At 54.0% G+C, this 16,188-nt stretch overlaps 2 protein-coding genes and 1 long non-coding RNA gene across 4 annotated transcripts; 1 reads left to right on the top strand and 2 right to left on the bottom strand.

Moving 5' to 3' along the window:
* Positions 1-11: 11 nt before the first annotated feature.
* CUNH22orf15 (chromosome unknown C22orf15 homolog) lies at positions 12-2,639 on the top strand. 2 transcript variants are annotated; one of them, XM_050318636.1, is made up of 5 exons: positions 12-108; positions 1,181-1,267; positions 1,520-1,645; positions 1,920-1,994; positions 2,153-2,639. In XM_050318636.1, the coding sequence occupies exons 2-5, from the start codon at positions 1,195-1,197 to the stop codon at positions 2,308-2,310; spliced, it is 432 nt and encodes a 143-aa protein (XP_050174593.1). In that variant the 5' UTR covers positions 12-108; positions 1,181-1,194; the 3' UTR covers positions 2,311-2,639. The 2 variants fall into 2 exon arrangements, with proteins under 2 accessions (XP_050174593.1, XP_050174592.1); XM_050318635.1 differs by having other exon boundaries at positions 62-116; positions 2,153-2,310.
* A 1,151-nt stretch (positions 2,640-3,790) lies between these two features.
* On the bottom strand, positions 3,791-5,123 carry CHCHD10 (coiled-coil-helix-coiled-coil-helix domain containing 10). Its single transcript, XM_050318637.1, has 4 exons — positions 5,046-5,123; positions 4,767-4,959; positions 4,450-4,588; positions 3,791-4,046 (listed from the first exon to the last, which is right to left on the bottom strand). The coding sequence occupies exons 1-4, from the start codon at positions 5,093-5,095 to the stop codon at positions 4,027-4,029; spliced, it is 402 nt and encodes a 133-aa protein (XP_050174594.1). The 5' UTR covers positions 5,096-5,123; the 3' UTR covers positions 3,791-4,026.
* Positions 5,124-6,415: 1,292 nt separating this feature from the next.
* LOC126641678 (uncharacterized) lies at positions 6,416-14,186 on the bottom strand. The gene is made up of 3 exons (XR_007629288.1): positions 14,105-14,186; positions 10,307-10,470; positions 6,416-6,820 (listed from the first exon to the last, which is right to left on the bottom strand). It is a non-coding gene; the product is annotated as an uncharacterized LOC126641678 (long non-coding RNA).
* Between the last annotated feature and the right edge of the window lie 2,002 nt (positions 14,187-16,188).

Genomic DNA, 16,188 nt, shown 5'->3' with positions numbered 1-16,188 from the left:
CACTGCCTGCAGGAAGGCATCCGGCACGAGCAGCCCCCCAGCGCAGGCCTGGGCCCCCACCAAAGGAGAGCAGCTCTGGGAGAGGAAGGCCATGTTCGCCACGGTGAGGTACGGAGGTACGTGGGGAGAGTCCAGCCCTGCCTCGGCTCTGGGGCCACTCAGTCACTTGGACTCCCTCACCACCCCCACGAGGGGCAGGAGGGACAGGGCACCCTGATGCACAGCAGTACCCAGGGGTTTGGGAACACACAGGAGAGCTCTGCACCCTGCACCTCACCTGTTTAAAGAAATATAATGCCTAGACACTGAATCGTGGAGGAAAACCACACCACCAGTGCTGAGTTAATCACAGGGAGGGAGGGCAGAGGCAACAATGAGTTCCCAGCCTGGCAGCTCTGGGGAATCTCTGCTGGGAGGGGCCCTGCTTACCTACACAAAGCAGAAAAGCCATGGGGCAGAAGTGCCAGCTGCCAGCAGAGCTCTTCTGCTCCCGGCTGTGTGGGAAGGGTGCCCTGGCTCAAATCCTGACCCTCAGCTTCAGAGAGCAGGTATCTGTGGCTGGTAGGAGGGAATGAGCAGCTCCTCTCCTGACCTCACCCAGTTGGCAGAGAGCCTTTGCCTGACCCCAGACACTCGTGGCTGAAGGCATCGGACACACACAGTCCTAAGCCTTTGCTCCCTCTGCTATTTGAATTGGATCCCCAGCTCTGACCACTGACGTGTGTCAGCCCCGGGGATTTCTCAATTGTGATAAACTTGGTGAGAGTTCATGGCCAAAATATCCCCTGGTGACTCAGCCACAATCTCCAGCTCTTTCCCCTTGTGACTGGGACCAGCTTGTGGAATGGGACTGGCAAGGACCAGAGCTCATTGCTTTTTCCTACTCATGCTCAATGAAACTGTGTTGAAGGACAGAGACACTTCATCAGTCAGAACTGTTTTCCCCAAATCAAAGTGTTCGTTCCCTCCCCTAACCTGGGGCACTCCCAGCACTAACCACCAGCAGATGTGGCTGTAAAGGAGCAGCTCAAAGCCCTGGTGATGCCAGATGGAGATCCTGCCCTTGCTGGCCACACAGTGGGCCCTTCTGAGCCACCTGCTGTGCCTCCTGCCATGTCCATTGGGCTCCTGGATTTGGCGTGACCACACTCCCATCTCAGGTCTCATTCTCTGTCTGCAGCCAACTGCCAAGTGATGGTGAACCTGCAGTGCTGTGTCCTGATCCTCACAACTCACCTGAAGAGGAAGTGTCAGTGCAGGCCTGAAGGTACGAGTGCTCCTGGGCAGGGGGCACCCAGGGACCAGCACTCACCCACAGAGAGCAACAGAGGGTAACAAACAGGTCACATGGGAGTCACAGACCATCCCAAAACACAGGGAAAGGGGTAGCAAACCTCCAGACCTCAACAGATTCTCCTCAAAGCATAAATTGCTAAGGAGAATGCTCTAAACCCCACAGGCTCATGCTGGCCACACAGGGGCACACTGGGCTTCCTTCACCACATGTCTCTCCCTCCAGACTGCATTGATCTTCTGGATGAAACAGGCACTCTGATGAACCTGAGCAAAGTGGAAAACCCTGCATCTGACTACACCAGTAAATACCTCCGGGAAAGGGAGCACTACATCCTCATCAGAGTCATCCGTAAGTTCCTTGCTGGGACAGCACAGCTCTGGGTGGGGGGAAGGGGGTGGGTTTCTGGAGTGGCTCTATTCAGCACTCACTTGGACACAGCACAGGAGCTCTGAGGAGGCAGAAGTCAGCTCAGATGAAGAGCTAGAGCTGAACCTTTGTTTGTCTGAGGTGGCTGCTCTCAGGAACAAGGAAACTTTCCTGGGCTGAACCACCTGCCCCAGTTGCAAACCCTCAGTTTGCAGCCAGGAGAGAGACTAATCCATTTCTTCCATTCTGCTGGCAGGAGACAAAAACTCTGAAGCCACATCCTATGAATCCTTGCTAGAGGACCTGGGGAAACACTACCCTGACCTAACAGGTAAGAGCCAGACACCCAGAGAGGAGCCAGGGGTGCAGGTGTGACTCCTCTCCCCATCTCAGCCCTTGGGACTGCACCCATGGGACTGCCCTCTGATCCCACTTAAGGGCTGGTTATGGCTGTGGGCAGTGAGTGCACTCAGGTTGGTCACTCCACAGATCGGCTGCAGCAGCTCTCAGCAAAGACCCAGAGGAGAGACCAGTGGAGGAAGGGATCCTTGCAGAGGAGGGCTCAGCCCCACACCAGCACCCAGTTAAGGAACAGAACCGCCTCAAAGAAGAAGAGGGGCTCAGAGTTCAAGAAGATCCCTAAATGAGGAACAGACCCATTCCTGGTCACACAGCACCGCCACCACCAGGACTCATCCACCTCCCCAGCTTATTCCCAGTTCAGCAAGAGTCCCCTGCTATGGAAATCCTCTTCCTGGGGTACCCTGCTTCTCAGAGGTTCCCACTACACATCCAAAGCTGCATCCTGACAAAGCAGGCAAACACAGTGCCACAGCCAGGCACAAGCAGCATCCAGGGGGTCACTCATGTTCCCATAGAATGGCCTGCACTCTCCAGTGACAAGATCCTGCACCTCCTTTCAAGCCCCCTGCACCAGCAGAACATGCACCCCCATCACTGGATGGACCTGCTTTCACACAACCACCACACTGGCAGTGCCTTCTAGAGACTGTCCACTGCGGTCACCAGGAACAGCTGTTCCAGAGACAGCCCATCTCCACACCTACAGAAGCAGCTCTTTGCCAAGATGGGTCAAACACAGAACACACCAGCTGCAGGTGCTCCTGCTGGTTCTCCTTAACAGCTTCTCCACCCAGACCAGCACACATCACTGTTACGTTTATTTCTTACAAGGAGTTAAACAACTTCAGAGAGGTTCTCCCCTGCTCACACTGGGACAGGTCAGGACACAGAGCACTTTGGCTTTGAGTCTCTGGCATTTACTTTTCCCCTTGGCTGTCTCTCAGGAGAGCACAAGGCACTCCAGTAAGGCCACACATAGGTCAGAACATTGTCTACCAAGAATTTAGATTGTGACATTTAGAAGGGGCAGGACTTTCAACACCAGCCTCCAGTGCATGCTGCCAGCATTTACCACCTAGACCTGGATTTCCTCACAGATCCCAACTGAGAACTTGTCCAGTATTCAACAGTCAGAGGTCGAAAGGTTAATAGACTCATTCTGCCATGAAAATGCATCAGTTAAGCATCTGAAAGTGTCGTGATTTTACTGCTGTGCCACTAAAGCTCCATCTGAAGCCTCTCTTTTACACCACCGTGAAGAACAGGGTGCCCTTCCAGAGGCCAGTCTGAGGGCAGCACTCACGAGATTGTTCTGCCAAGGTGACTGCAAGAGGAAAGCAGCTCCAAACTTCACCTGATGCCAACGACCTTGAGAACATTGCATAACCTGCTAAAGCTTTTAAGTAAGATCAGCCAACTGTACCCAAGTCCTACAGCCAGACAGGTCACACTGTCTTAGCTCTGAGTCAGAACAGCTCTCCAGGAAGAGGGTATCTATAGAAAAATAATTTGTTACTGAAAATACTCTAGACACGTTGGATTACCTCTCTCCAGCCTCTCCTCTGCCTGGAGGGCAGCCAGTGCAGCCTCAGCTGAGGTCTGGATCTCTTTTTGCCAAGTCATGTGGGCTCTGTCCTTGCTAGGCTGCACCTCCTGTTTGCAGGGAACACACAGTTGTGCCTTGTCCTTTAAGTGGCTGATACTGTTAACATTTTGGTAGTGTAATTTTAGCTTGAGAATTAAATAAAGAACGTGCACAAGTGATAGGTCCAAATAAATTCCTTTATTTCTCTGTAATAAATATAGCACTATCTGAATTCTGAAGACCCTTGGGTCCAATTGTTCCTTTCCTTCCCTACTAGTTCAGAAGTGAATTACCACTAGAATGCTCCTGTCTGGTCAGTCTGCTCCCTCCAGCTCACTCCCTGCCTGTCCTTCTGCTCCCTGTAGATAGCAGGGCCCTACACCACGATCCTCTTCCCTACAAGGGGGCAGATTCTTCACAGGAGAGAAGAAACACCTACAGGAAGAAAGCACAAATTCAGCATTAGGTACATGTTCCAGCAGCTGGAATTAAAAGCTCTGTTATCTCAGGTGACCAGATCAAGAGCTAACTTCTGACAAGAGCTTATAACAAATGCAGCAGGAATTAGGGAATCAGCTAGGGAAATACAGCAGGCTTCCCATGGCAGCAACAGAGGATCCTGTAAGAGGGTACCTACAGCCTCCCCACCTTCAGAAGTATGGTCAAGATCACTTCTCCTGCCCTTTCCAGTTCCCTTCTGGGAACAGCAGAGGCAGAACTGCTTCCTACTTATAGCCCTGAAGAGCACTACAGCCTCTAAATCGCTTCTACAACCTACAAGCCCTCTCGGGTGCTCTCCTGGCAGCAGTTCCCTCCCGTACGGACGGGGCACACTCACCGTTGTTATACTTGCACTGCTTCAGAGCCTCGTTGAAGCCCTCGCACAAGGTCAGGTCTCGCTGGTTGGTGGCACATTCCAGGAACTGCTTCATCTCGTAGTGGCAGGGACCGAAGGGCGACTGCGGCTGCACGGGCGCCTGCGGGCAGGGCCCGCTCAGGGGGCGGCCCGGGGGCACCGGCGCCTCCTCCCCGCGGCAGGCGGGCCCTGTCCCCCCTTCCCCTCAGCCCCGCTCCCCTCTCCCCTCTGCCCCGGCCCGGCGCCCCGCGGGGCACAGCCCCGCCAAGGGCGGCCCAAGGGCACAGCCCCGCTCGTACCTGCGCGGCCGGCGCCGCCTTGGCCGGCTCGGAGGAGGAACCGCCGCTGAAGGCGCCGGTGATGGCGCTGCCCACGACGTGTCCCACGGCGGAGCCCACGGCCACGCCGGCCGCCGTGCTCGCCATCTGCGCCATCAGCCCGGGCTGCGCCGGCTGCGCCGCGGGCGCCGCGACCGGGGCCGCTGGGGCCGGGCTGGGGAGAGAAAGGAGTCAGGAGGGCGGCACAGGCCCCGTGTGCCCCGCGGTGTCCCCGGTGTGCCCGCGGTGTCCCCGCCGTACCTGGCAGGCACCGGCGCGGGCCGCGCTGCGCTCCGTCCGCCCCTCGCCATCCTCGCTCTGCTCTCTCAGCCCGGCCCCGCCCCGCGCAGCCTTAAGAAGGGTCGCCGCCGCCACGTGACGCCGTGCGCATGCTCACTCGGGCGGCCGAAGCCGCGGCCCCGCCCCTCTGAGGGAAGGAGGAGTTCCCGGCAGGCGCATGCGCAGAAAGGGCGGGGCGGGCTGTCCCCGGGCTCCGCCCACCCCCGCGGGGTCCCTGCGCCGCCAGGGGGCGCGCGAGGCCCGCCCGGCCCTCAGGGAGCGGAGGGGGCGAGACCGGGGCCGCTGAGCGGTGGGGATATGGAATCACTGAGTCTGGGAGGTACCGAATTATCACTGAATTAGTGAGGTACCGAGTTATAGAATCACTGAGTCAGGGAGGTACCGAGTTACAGAATCACTGAATCACTGCATCAGTGAGTTACCGAATTATAGAATCACTGAATCACTGCATCAGTGAATCGTTAAAAGGCCTTTGAGATCACTGAGTCCAAGCATCGCCCAGCACCGCCAAGGCCACCTGCATCCCTGTCTGCCCCAACCACACGATTTCTGAACACCCCCAGCCTGTGCCAGGGCTGGAGAACCCTTTCAGTGAAGAATGTTTTCCTCATGTCCGACTGAAACCTCCCCTGGCACAACTTGAGGCCAGTTCCTCTTGTCCTGTTGCTTGTTACCTGGGAGAAGAGGCCACCCCCTGCCTGGCTCCATCCTCCTTTCAGGGAGGAGCAGGAATGATTTATACTCATGTGATGGCTTCTGCCTCTGTAGCAAACACTGACCATGGTTCTGCTCACTCCAAAACTGGAGCTGACTTTGCATTTCAGTCTGTCCCACTACACTGCCCTGCTCCCAATGGGACAACAAACACTGGTTCAGGGGTGAACTGGTACCTCGCTGTGCCCAAATTCAGCACCTGCCGGTGAAGTCACCCACCATCTCCACTGTCACTGGCCCAAACGTGGCTTAGCCCATTTTTGGGCTCCCACCACTGGGTGACGGCCACGACTGCTGCAGAGCCACGGAGGGACAGAACTCTGTGCACTCCAGGCAGGGCAGGAACAGGAGCAGGGAGCAGGCAGGGCAGGAAGGGAGGGAGCAAGGAGGCACTGCTGGCATCAGGTGATGAACTGAGCACAGCAGCTCCCCTGTGATGGTTAATGAAGATGTTGTGACAAAGGAGAGCTGTGAGAAGGGCAACGTGGTGGCTTTGCAAAGGCTCAGAGAGTGTTTCTCCCAGGTGTGGAGCAGGGCAGGAAGGAGCATGAAGGGGCTTGTTGGGAATGGGAATGGAGAGGGCCTCTGTTGCATGGGAGACAATGGGTGGAGGAGAGGTGGATAATGATGGGCTGGGAGCGGGAAGATGAGCACTCCACAATTGGGGCAGAGAAGAGAGGGTGCCAGGGAGGAGCTCAGGAAGGAATGATGTGGTCTAAGCCATTGGCCAGCACAACAATTTTTGCAGCAGCCCTCTGGTTACAAACCTGGAGATCAAGGAACACTTTGCAAGGCGTGGACATTGTTGGGCAGTAGGAATCCATGAAAAGATGATGATGAGCCCTCAAATCACGAACAGACAGGCTGGACGACGCCAGTTTTACCTTCAAACCAATTTCCTGACAATCATCTCTTCCCTGGCACCCCCGCTGGTCTCTGGGGCCTCTGTTGGTCCGTGTCTGTTCAGCATCTCCCCAGAATGGCTCTTCTTGCCAGCTCCATCTTTGAATGTCCCTTATGTCCTGTGGAGTGAAAGGAATTTCCAAAATTGAGAAGGATCCAGAAGTTGTCCAGGAAAAAAAAAAAAATCCTAGCTATGTTATGTCTCCAGGGCTGTGTTCATACATTCAGCACGTTATGAAAACCAGCTCTTTGGGCTGGTTCATTGACTGGCAGGAATTAGAGAGCTAAGTCACTGCAGGACTGGCAATTAGCTGCTGTGTAAGTGTTATTGTAGAGTCAAATTTCCAGCACGAGGGGAAGAGAAAAGCGTTTGTAAAGCAAGCTGCCCCCTCTGCGTAGGAGCTGGGCGGGTGGGGGGAGCTGCAGCTCCTGAGGAGAGAAAGGGATTGTGCCTTAAACAAACACCACTTTGGTCTCCTCGTCTGCGGGGTAACACCCCCAAATCCTTCCTCCCGCAGCGCCTGCCCCAGGAGCTGTGCAGTTCTGCTTTCAGCTGGAATAGCAGCATTTTACATCTGCCATTTGCCTGTCTTTTCCCACTAACAAAGAGGGGGCCAAGCAACTGTAAAACCAGAGGAATGTGACTGGAAAGCCCCTGCCTCATCAGCACTTGTGCTTTTCCCTTTTCCCAGCCACAGGTCCTGGAGGAGCAGGGTTCCCTTCCTTGTGCGGCCCCATCCCGATGAGCCACGAGCACCTGTGGGCAAACAGATCTTAAAGGCAGGAGAGAGAAAAGGCAGGAGGGAAGACAAAGGTGACCTCAGAAAGCTCCTTGCTGCAAGAAACCCCCATGGAGAGAGCTCAGCTTTCTGCCATCAGCATGTGAGCGTGGCTGAGCCATCAGGTGTGGTGCTGGGGCTGCCACACCACGGGCTCCTTTCCCTTCTTGGTTGTCCCTGGCCATAGGAAGAAGCTCAGCATGTTCCCGGGGGAAGGAGAGGACAGACTTGCAGGGGGTGCAGGGAATGCCAGAGCTCCAGCCATAAGAAATCAGGATTCATTAGTTCCACCACGCGCAGAACAACTTGCTGAAGGAGCCTGGGTTTCAAGCTGAGCGCGAACCTCTAAGCTGCGTCTGGGGGACCCTTTGATTTGGTTAATTAGACACAAAGTTTTTCTGTGCAGTGGGAGGCCGGGTATGTGCTGAGGAGCACAGCTACCCTGGGCTTACTAATGGGATAATTTATTGTGGCTGTCTGAGAGGCTGAGTGTACACAACTCCACCCGCACACACACCACCCACTCCTAGCCCTCTGCTCCCAGCTGGAGAGTCCTCACCACCGGAGGTGGAAGTGCTGTGGCAGGTCTCCCTGTGAGAGCCCTGCCGAGCAGCCATCCTCTCACTGGGGGACTTGTGCAGGAGGGCCCCGTTTGCATCTAAATATCCCTGCAATATTTCAGGGATTCATTTCTTCCCCGGCCAAACTTCCTAATTCCTCTATTTTTCAGCCCGAATTTGATCTTTTATTCAATCAAGTAGCTTTGTTTCTGCCTCTCTCTCTCTTCCCCTGCTCCAGAAGATCCCTCCTTACATAGTTCAACTGTTAGGGCTTGCCTGCACTTGAAGGTTGACTCTGGATTTAGGGACATATAAATCTGAAAGATAGTAACTAATTCCTGAATACTTCTGGAAAGATTGACTGAAACCCAGTAATTTCTGAATAACTTAGTGCACTGGCTGGCCAGTACCTCCCCTCTTGTTAGCAGCAGGAGCAGGTAGGACAAGGTTTGTTAAAAGCAGGTCTGTTTTTTTCCAACTACTTTCTCCCCATTGCTCTAAAAGCAGATCACAACCTCCCCCTTCAGAGTTTGCCTCACTTAAATCCTCACTCTGTCACCACTGAAATGTGGCTACAAAGAGATCTAGGAATTCCCCAAGCATTTGAATCTCAAGGGGTTGTTTCACAGGTAAGGAATGCAATACTAGCCTCCCTGTGTCTCCTACCTGTCTCTGCCCCTCTGTGGGGCGACAGCGGTGCTCTGTCTTTACCAGGCTGCAGTTTCACAGGGCGTTTGCTTGGGGGATGGTGACACCACAAGTGTCACATTTCTGCAGAAAGCCCTCTCCTCACAGCCACGACACGCTGTGGATCGTCCCTGCCTGGTCCCTGCCATGGGCCACCACCAGCGGGTATCCATCTGGGGATGCTGCTGGAGCCTCCTGCCTCCCGAGCTGCAGGTTTGCGCTTGGAGAATCCTAATTAGTGCATGCAGGGGCAGATCTGGGCAGTGCTCTGGGTGTACCTGAATTTAAGTTATTTAGGTTAACAGCAAATTGCACGGGATGATTGCTCGGGGATCTGGGCAAACTATTCAAAGCAGAAGAAAGTGTCTGATGAATTAGCCAATATTTTTGTTTGTGGACAATCCCCAAGAAAGAAAGAAACCAAACCTCCAGTTCTTACCAGTGTGTTTGCTACTCAAAATTGCTCCATGAATCATTTAAGACTGAATGTATGCAGTGAGTGGGTTTCTCGTGTCCTCCTTTTATTTTCATCTTTGAGCTCTGGCTAGTCCTAATTCTGCATGTGCCAAGTGGCTGATTTCAGTCCCCAAGTTCACAAGGAAATCTCAGGTCAGATGGAAATACGCAAGCACTACTTTTTTTCTCGTATAAAGTTTCTTGCAAGCAGAGTCGCCACTGAGAAATAAGAACAATTTAAAAAAAGCAGGCAAGTTGCCACCACAAAATGGAATTCACAGATTTTTCACGGACAAATGGCACACACTTCCCACAGTCCCGCCTCACCAGCATTCACCAAGGGAGAATAAAGCAGCAGTGTCACAGGTAGGTGATATCTGATGGCATCCCCACGGCAGCGTGGCACAGAGCCCTGTCTCACTCTGGATGCCACGGGCTTCGTGCACACTCCCCACGCAGATTCTTGCCGTCTCAGTCTTTTTTTAGCCAGGATACAATGCCTGAAACAAAGTGACTGCATTGTGAGAGTGGGAGATGAGAAACGGGAGGAAGGAAAAACCACGGCGTCTCGGTGGAGGAGCTGCAGATGGCCAGACGTGACTGCAAGGGAGGGGAGGCAGCACTCTGAGTGCCGTTTCAGCTTTCAAGTCTCGTGCTCCCAGGATCTACATGCCATTTCTTGGATGTGGTTTGCCCCGAGGGCAATCTCAACAGCTGTGAAGTTTCAACAGATGAACAATGTAGTTTTCAATAAATTTCACCAAGCAAAGGAAAGGCTTTTAACTCATTCATGCTGGCCCACTTTTGGTCTGAAGGCTCTTCCGGACCTGAACCTGTTCATATCATGAGTGTTTCCTGTTTGAACCCCAGGGCCTGGCTGCTGGAGCACACCTGAGCTACACTGCTGTGCTCCAGGTTTCTGGAGAGCTCTTCCTCATCAGAAGAGGCTTCTCTCAGACATTCCCATGGGTGCTAGGAGGTGCAGGTACATCCCTGCATTTACCTGTGCCACTTGAACCCACCCAGGTGGCCTGTGGATGGAGGAAGGTACCAACTGTGGAATGTGAATGCCCTCACCTCCTGATGAGGAAAGAGAGGTGGTAGAAGAAGAACTTTTTCAAACCTGCTTGTGGTGGCTGCATCTCAGAAGTTCCATTTCTTTTGTATTCACACATCCAGAAGTGGGTCTTGTGCACTTGGAGGCAACTTTTGATCCCAGCTGAAGGCTGATGCCATTAGTTATAACTGAAGGAAGGACTTCTGTGTCCCCAAATTCCTCAGACAGACCTAGTCAAGAAATTACCAGAACGCCTCCAGGGTATCCTCAGATGGTAAGGACAAAAATTACTGTCAATTCTGAAATTGACAGTAATAAATAAAACCTGATGAATACAGGACAGGACAGCAAACCTGAGCCCAGAGATTCTGTTTGGGATTTTGTTTTGTTTTCTTCATGGCCACAGAAGTGCAGCTAAAAAGCCAGCACGGGTTTGTTTGGTGTGTGTCTGGGGGATCTGAGCAATGAGCCCCTGCCCTTGGCTGGGATCCACCAAGCCCACACCCCTTGAAGGAGATAACAGTGCTGAGCAGGCCCTGGAGGGATCTCACACCTCTACAGGCTCCCTGCTTTCCCTGTTGATGCTTTACCTGAGGTGTCCCGGTTGATGGGCTTGGGGCTCAGCATTTCCTCTTCACCCAAACATCTGCCCAGAGGCCATTCCCTTCTACTCCTGCACAGCTGCTTCCTGGCTGGTCCGGTTCCCCCCCTCTCTGCTGCAGACAGTCAGCAAACATCCCCAGAGAGCTGCCTCGGTGCTCCCCACACACAGCTCCGGGGGGCACAGCTCCCGGGCGTCTGCAGGAAAACAACATGAGCCCGGCTACGGAAGCAGGATGGGGTCTGTGTGCAGGGCAGAGGCACCCGTGACCTTTAGGAGGCTGTTAGCACCAACCCACGAACAGCTACTGCTTTGAACTAGAATATTACAGTAACTGCCCCTTTCTCCCCCTTCCCAGGCAAAGACAGAGCCCGTACAGCAGCCAGAGATTTCCTTCCTCTATAGAAGGCAGTGATGTCTCCTTTTCACATGGATGGTCAATAATCCCTGCAAATGTACAGGGCAGCCTTGTAGTGCAGTCTGGTTTGTCACGATTTCTGCTGAAATGCTCTTGTTTCAACTGCCATCTCCACCATGGAGTCCTGAGCTCAATGCAGAGTCCATCTGTGGGCTCCTGCATAGGAACACTGCAAACATCCTTCTCTGTAGGGACAGCCTGGCCTGTGCAAAATCAGTGGTGTGAGCAAACCCCCCAGATTTCTGGAAAGGCTGGACACTGTACATGCCATGTTGGATTCATTCCCAGCTTTGGGCAAGGTCTCATGGTGCTTCTTTTAGACTGTTCTTCAGAACCTTCAGTGTGCTGTCTTGGTGCTTTCCTGGACCCCAGGCTTCCACAGTGAGTTTGAGATAATGCAGCCTCAGAGTTTAGCAATTGATTCCCAGGAGAAAGTGGGAAAACACTTTGGGAACTGAGCTCTGTGACTGTCCAGCAAGCAACTCATTCCAGTGACATTTATTAGTGGCAGTGCAGTGTGGGACACGGCCTTCCCCACAGCATCCTAGGGTAGCATGAACTCTGAAAGGCAGAGAGCTGCACAAAGCAACAAGAGCTTCACAAAATCACTGCTGCACAAAGTAACCACTGTGAGAGGCACTTAGATCCAAATGGGAGCCAAGAGAGGGTTCACACCACCAATAAAACCCACACTTCCATGATGTCTCTTTGGGGTCATCTCCTCTGGACTGTGTTTGCTTACTCTCCTGTCTTTTTCCCCTCCTGGCTCACATCCTTACTGCCTTCATGAGGCTTCATTCAGTCAGAGCCCCACGTCTGCCTTGTTCTGCTCACCTGGTACCAACCAGCCCAGCTGTCTCCCTGCCATGAGCGCAGCCATCCCATCCTGCTGGATGTGAGGAGCACCCTCTCCTTCCTGCTGGCCCTGGCCATGCTGCCCTGCACGTCCTGGGGACTGACACCTTGGTCACAGGCACCCCGTGAGGAGATGCCCGTGCAATGTGGAGGGGCAGGACGGTCCCAGCAGCAGTGAGGCTGTGCCGAGAGGGGCTGGGGGAGTGGTACCTGTTCCTGAGAGCTGAGCTCAGCAGCGTTTGCTGAGGAGGGGGGAGAGAGGGAGGGAGGTGAAGGGCTTGGCTGCTCTGGGCAGAAACGTGCGTGAAGAAAAGCCTCGACCCACACCCTGAATTCCACAGCTCGATTCCGGGGACAGGGGGAGGGAGAGAGGACAGGATGGGACATTTACAGCAGACCTGCGACTTGTTCATAAAAGCCTCATCTCACCAGCCCGGCCTGCCTCCTCCCCCATTGCCTCCACCGCTCACGCCGGGTTTTATTAACGCAGTTCCCCTCAGGCTAGAGGGAATCACATCCCAGGAGACATTCCACTCTCAGATCGGCTTCGGAGGGGATCAGAGGGAGCCAAGGGTGGGGGGCGTTTCACCGGGACGTTTCATTTGCGGAGAGCTGGCAGGTTGGGAGCGCTGCAAGACGGCACTAGCAACCTCCTTATCAGACACTGAGCAGCCGCAGGCTGGAGTGGCGTCTCTGCTCGGCACTGGATGTCCCAGCCATTTCTGCTTTGTCCGGGCTGCTGGCTGGGAGCTCTTCACCTGGGCTCTGCCGAGTGTTGGGTGCACGGCCGGGCACGGGGAGTCTGGGCAGGGAGCCTGTCCCGGTTTCTCAGGTGAACAAACCTTTGGTGACATGTAGCCAGGTCCAGGCTGTCACAGGGGCTCAGCCTGGGGTCAGATTCCTTCCCTGAGCACCAACAGGGCCTCAGCTGCCTGCCAGCTCCTCGCAGCCGTCGCACCCTGCACCAGTCGGGGCTGACACCTCTCGCCAGGAATGGGAGCCGGCTCCCCGGCGTCTGGCTCCCCAGGTGAATTGTGGTGTGCCCTGAGCCTACGCCAGGAAAATGCCAGCAGATGAAACTGCATCTCAGGCCAAGAGACACGAAGATGGATGTGTTTTCCTTGCCTGGCTTATCTCGCAGGCAGTGCTTCTCACCGGAGCCCGGCACTGTTTGTGTGCGCTCAGCTCCTGGCACGGGGGCAGGAGATGATTAGACAACAAACACTGTGGCGGAGCTCTCCCGAGCTGCAGCCTGCCCCTGCCCTGCCGAGACCACGGCCCAGCAGGGAGCTGCTTCTCGGGGGCCAAATCCCAGGGCTGAATCCCAGGGCTGGCTGCAGCTGCACTGGGGCTGCAGCAGGAGAGGGGGGAGGAAGAAACACAAGACCCCACAGCTGCTCGGGCACCGCGTGAGCTGTAGTGTGAGCTGAGGCTGCCTTAGTGCTCCCCCAGGGACTCCCTCCTGCACTGGATGCCTGCAGAATCGCAGTGCACCTCTCCAAGGTGAGGTGCTGGACAGTCCTGCCACCATCACCACCATCACCCTTGTTCCCAGTTTGGAGGAGGCAGCAGTGCCTGCCCAGCAGCCCTGCAGGTAGTTGTGCCCCCAGCCAGGGGCTCTGCTCAGCAGGCACCCCTTGGTTTCATAAGGGCAGTACATCAGGCAGATCACAACCTCGTCAGTCTCTGCACTGCTGTGTTCAACCCAGAATCAAGGTCAAGGAAGGGGGGTTTTAAAGGCAAAAGAAAATAAATTTAAATCAAGTAGAAGCAGATCAAGCAAAACTTTCTAAAAATGCGTAGTGGGACTGTTGTACTGGCCTAGTTACACTGAAGTCTGGAAGACTGTGGTGTTTTTAAGGTGCAGTGTTTGGATCCAGAACAGCCTACACAATTCCAGCATTTTCATTTAAAAGATTAAAAAAAACCTAAAGAATTTTTGAAGCAAGGGATTTTGCTGACCAACAGACACTTCTACATATTACTTTACCTTTCCACTTGTGAGTCTGGGCCCAAAGGCCAAGTTTCCTCTCACTCCACATCCTCTTCTTCCCCTTTCCCCAGGTCCATGCTTTGGGTTGCCTGCAGAGGAGGAGAACCAGGTAATTCAGGAAGTACTCCTGATCAGTGGTGTTTATGAGGGCAGTTCACTGCACATGACCCCCAGCCTCGTTTTTACCTACCACCACCCGTACAAACACCCACTTTGGCTGCCTGGGAGAAAAAGAAGATGCCAGGGCCGAAGAAAAGGGGAATCCCAAAAGTGGGAGGGTGAGAATAGAGACTTGCCTGGTGGAGATGTGTCCCCATTTGTCACCCACTGAGCAGTGATGGTGAAAGCATCAATTCATGCGGCCATCTCCTACAGAGAGAGAAGGAAAGACTTTAGAGAAGAAAAATCAAAGGGGTTTCTCTGTCCTGGGGATTTGGCTCCTGGACCTTCTTCCAGCTGCTCAGGGGAATGCCCAGGAGGTGTCAAGCTCCATGTTGACTTTGCAGGGAACCTAAACCCAGGTCCCCAGCCACATAGAATACAGCTGTGAAAGTCACACCAGGGAGGTGGCAGGAAACAAAGGACTTTGGACAGACAGGCTTAATCCATTTAAATTCAGTTTCTCTCTCACTTCCCTCCCCTTTCCCCTTTGCTCCTCATCAGACACCTCTTCCCCCACCTCCTCTCAGTCCAAAGTGCCTTACAGCAGTTTCCCACACAAGTGTCCCACGGACTGAAAGAGTTATTTGACTTCTTTGCTTCTCACAATGGAGCAGAATCAGACCCACTGTTGTCTTCTTCTTGCACAGTCTCTTCCCACCTGACACCTGCTGGACTGCTGGGAATGGTTATCCCCAGCTGGTGATTCCTGTTGGCACCCACATTACAACGCCACTTCGCCTTACCAGATATTCACAAGGCCATCCTTGCTGGAAAGCCTTAGGAGAGTGGGAGAAGAGATAACGCTTGTAAGTCAAAAGGACTTGGAAAACCCACGACAGCTCTGCCACTTGCTAGGACTGGAAGGCCCTGAGGAAATGTTGAGCAAAAAGAGCTACACATGGGGATGCTGTATTGGAAACATCAGTGACCATTGGGACCTCAGCCATGAAGGTTTTCACTGGGCTCCTGTAGCCATTACAAGAAGCCCAAATTTGGCTCCAGCCTGGCAGGAGCTACAGGAAAGCAAGCAGACAGTGCCTGCACTTAGAGATGTCAGACTGTCGGTGCTCTGGGGCTGGGGTGGGAGCCCTGTGCTCATCTGCCAGCAGGCTCTGCACATCCAGCAAGCTGCAAACAGAGGCAGGGGCGAGGCCTGCATGGACAGGACACAGTGGCTGAGAGAGCTCCCAGCTCAGGAGCACTAGCAGAAAGGACTTCTGCAGGCTGCACACAGGGCTCTCTGCAGAAAGTGAGCACACGAGCTCCCAGAACACCCTGTGGGCCATTTTCCTGCTGCTAAACATCTACTTGCTCAGCTGGGAAATATTTGCAATCCCAAACACACCATGCACTTTCTTTTGTGTTAAGTGCCTTGGCAGGAGCCAGCAGTTCTCACACACAGTCACATCTCTGCAAGGACTGAGTTTCCCAGAACACCCCATTTAAAAGTCTCCCTTTATTAAGAAGAGCCAAACTGCCTGTCGCTGCCTTACAGGCTGCTCCCATGCCTCTCCCTGCTTCCCCAGGGCAGCAGCAGGCTCCATTGCCATGGCCTGGAAAGCACTGAGCTCCCAGAGACACCAGCATTGAAAGAAAAGACACTAAAGAAAAGAGACACAAAGGCAGAAAAGCTTTTCTTGCTGGGATGCAGCTGTCTGGCTCAGAGCAAGGCAAGAAAGTAGGGTCTGCTCTGCATTCCTGGGGCACAGCCAGAATAACAGCAGAAGGGTAAATTCCACAGTGTAAAGTGTTTTCGCCTCCTTCCCTATCCCCTCTTAGAAATAAGGCCTTGGGGATGCCCTGAACATGGTGCTCCAGTGTGGGGACATCTCACTAAGAGCCTGTGAGTCACTGCAGCACCTTCCAAACACAGCCAAGACCAGGCTCTTTCTTCTCACATCTGCTTACCGTACCCAGTA

This window comes from Myiozetetes cayanensis, unplaced genomic scaffold (genome assembly GCF_022539395.1).
Source record: "Myiozetetes cayanensis isolate MyiCay16 unplaced genomic scaffold, myiCay2020 scf21, whole genome shotgun sequence".
NCBI lineage: Eukaryota > Metazoa > Chordata > Aves > Passeriformes > Tyrannidae > Myiozetetes > Myiozetetes cayanensis.
This window is presented reverse-complemented; position numbering and strand designations above follow the sequence as displayed.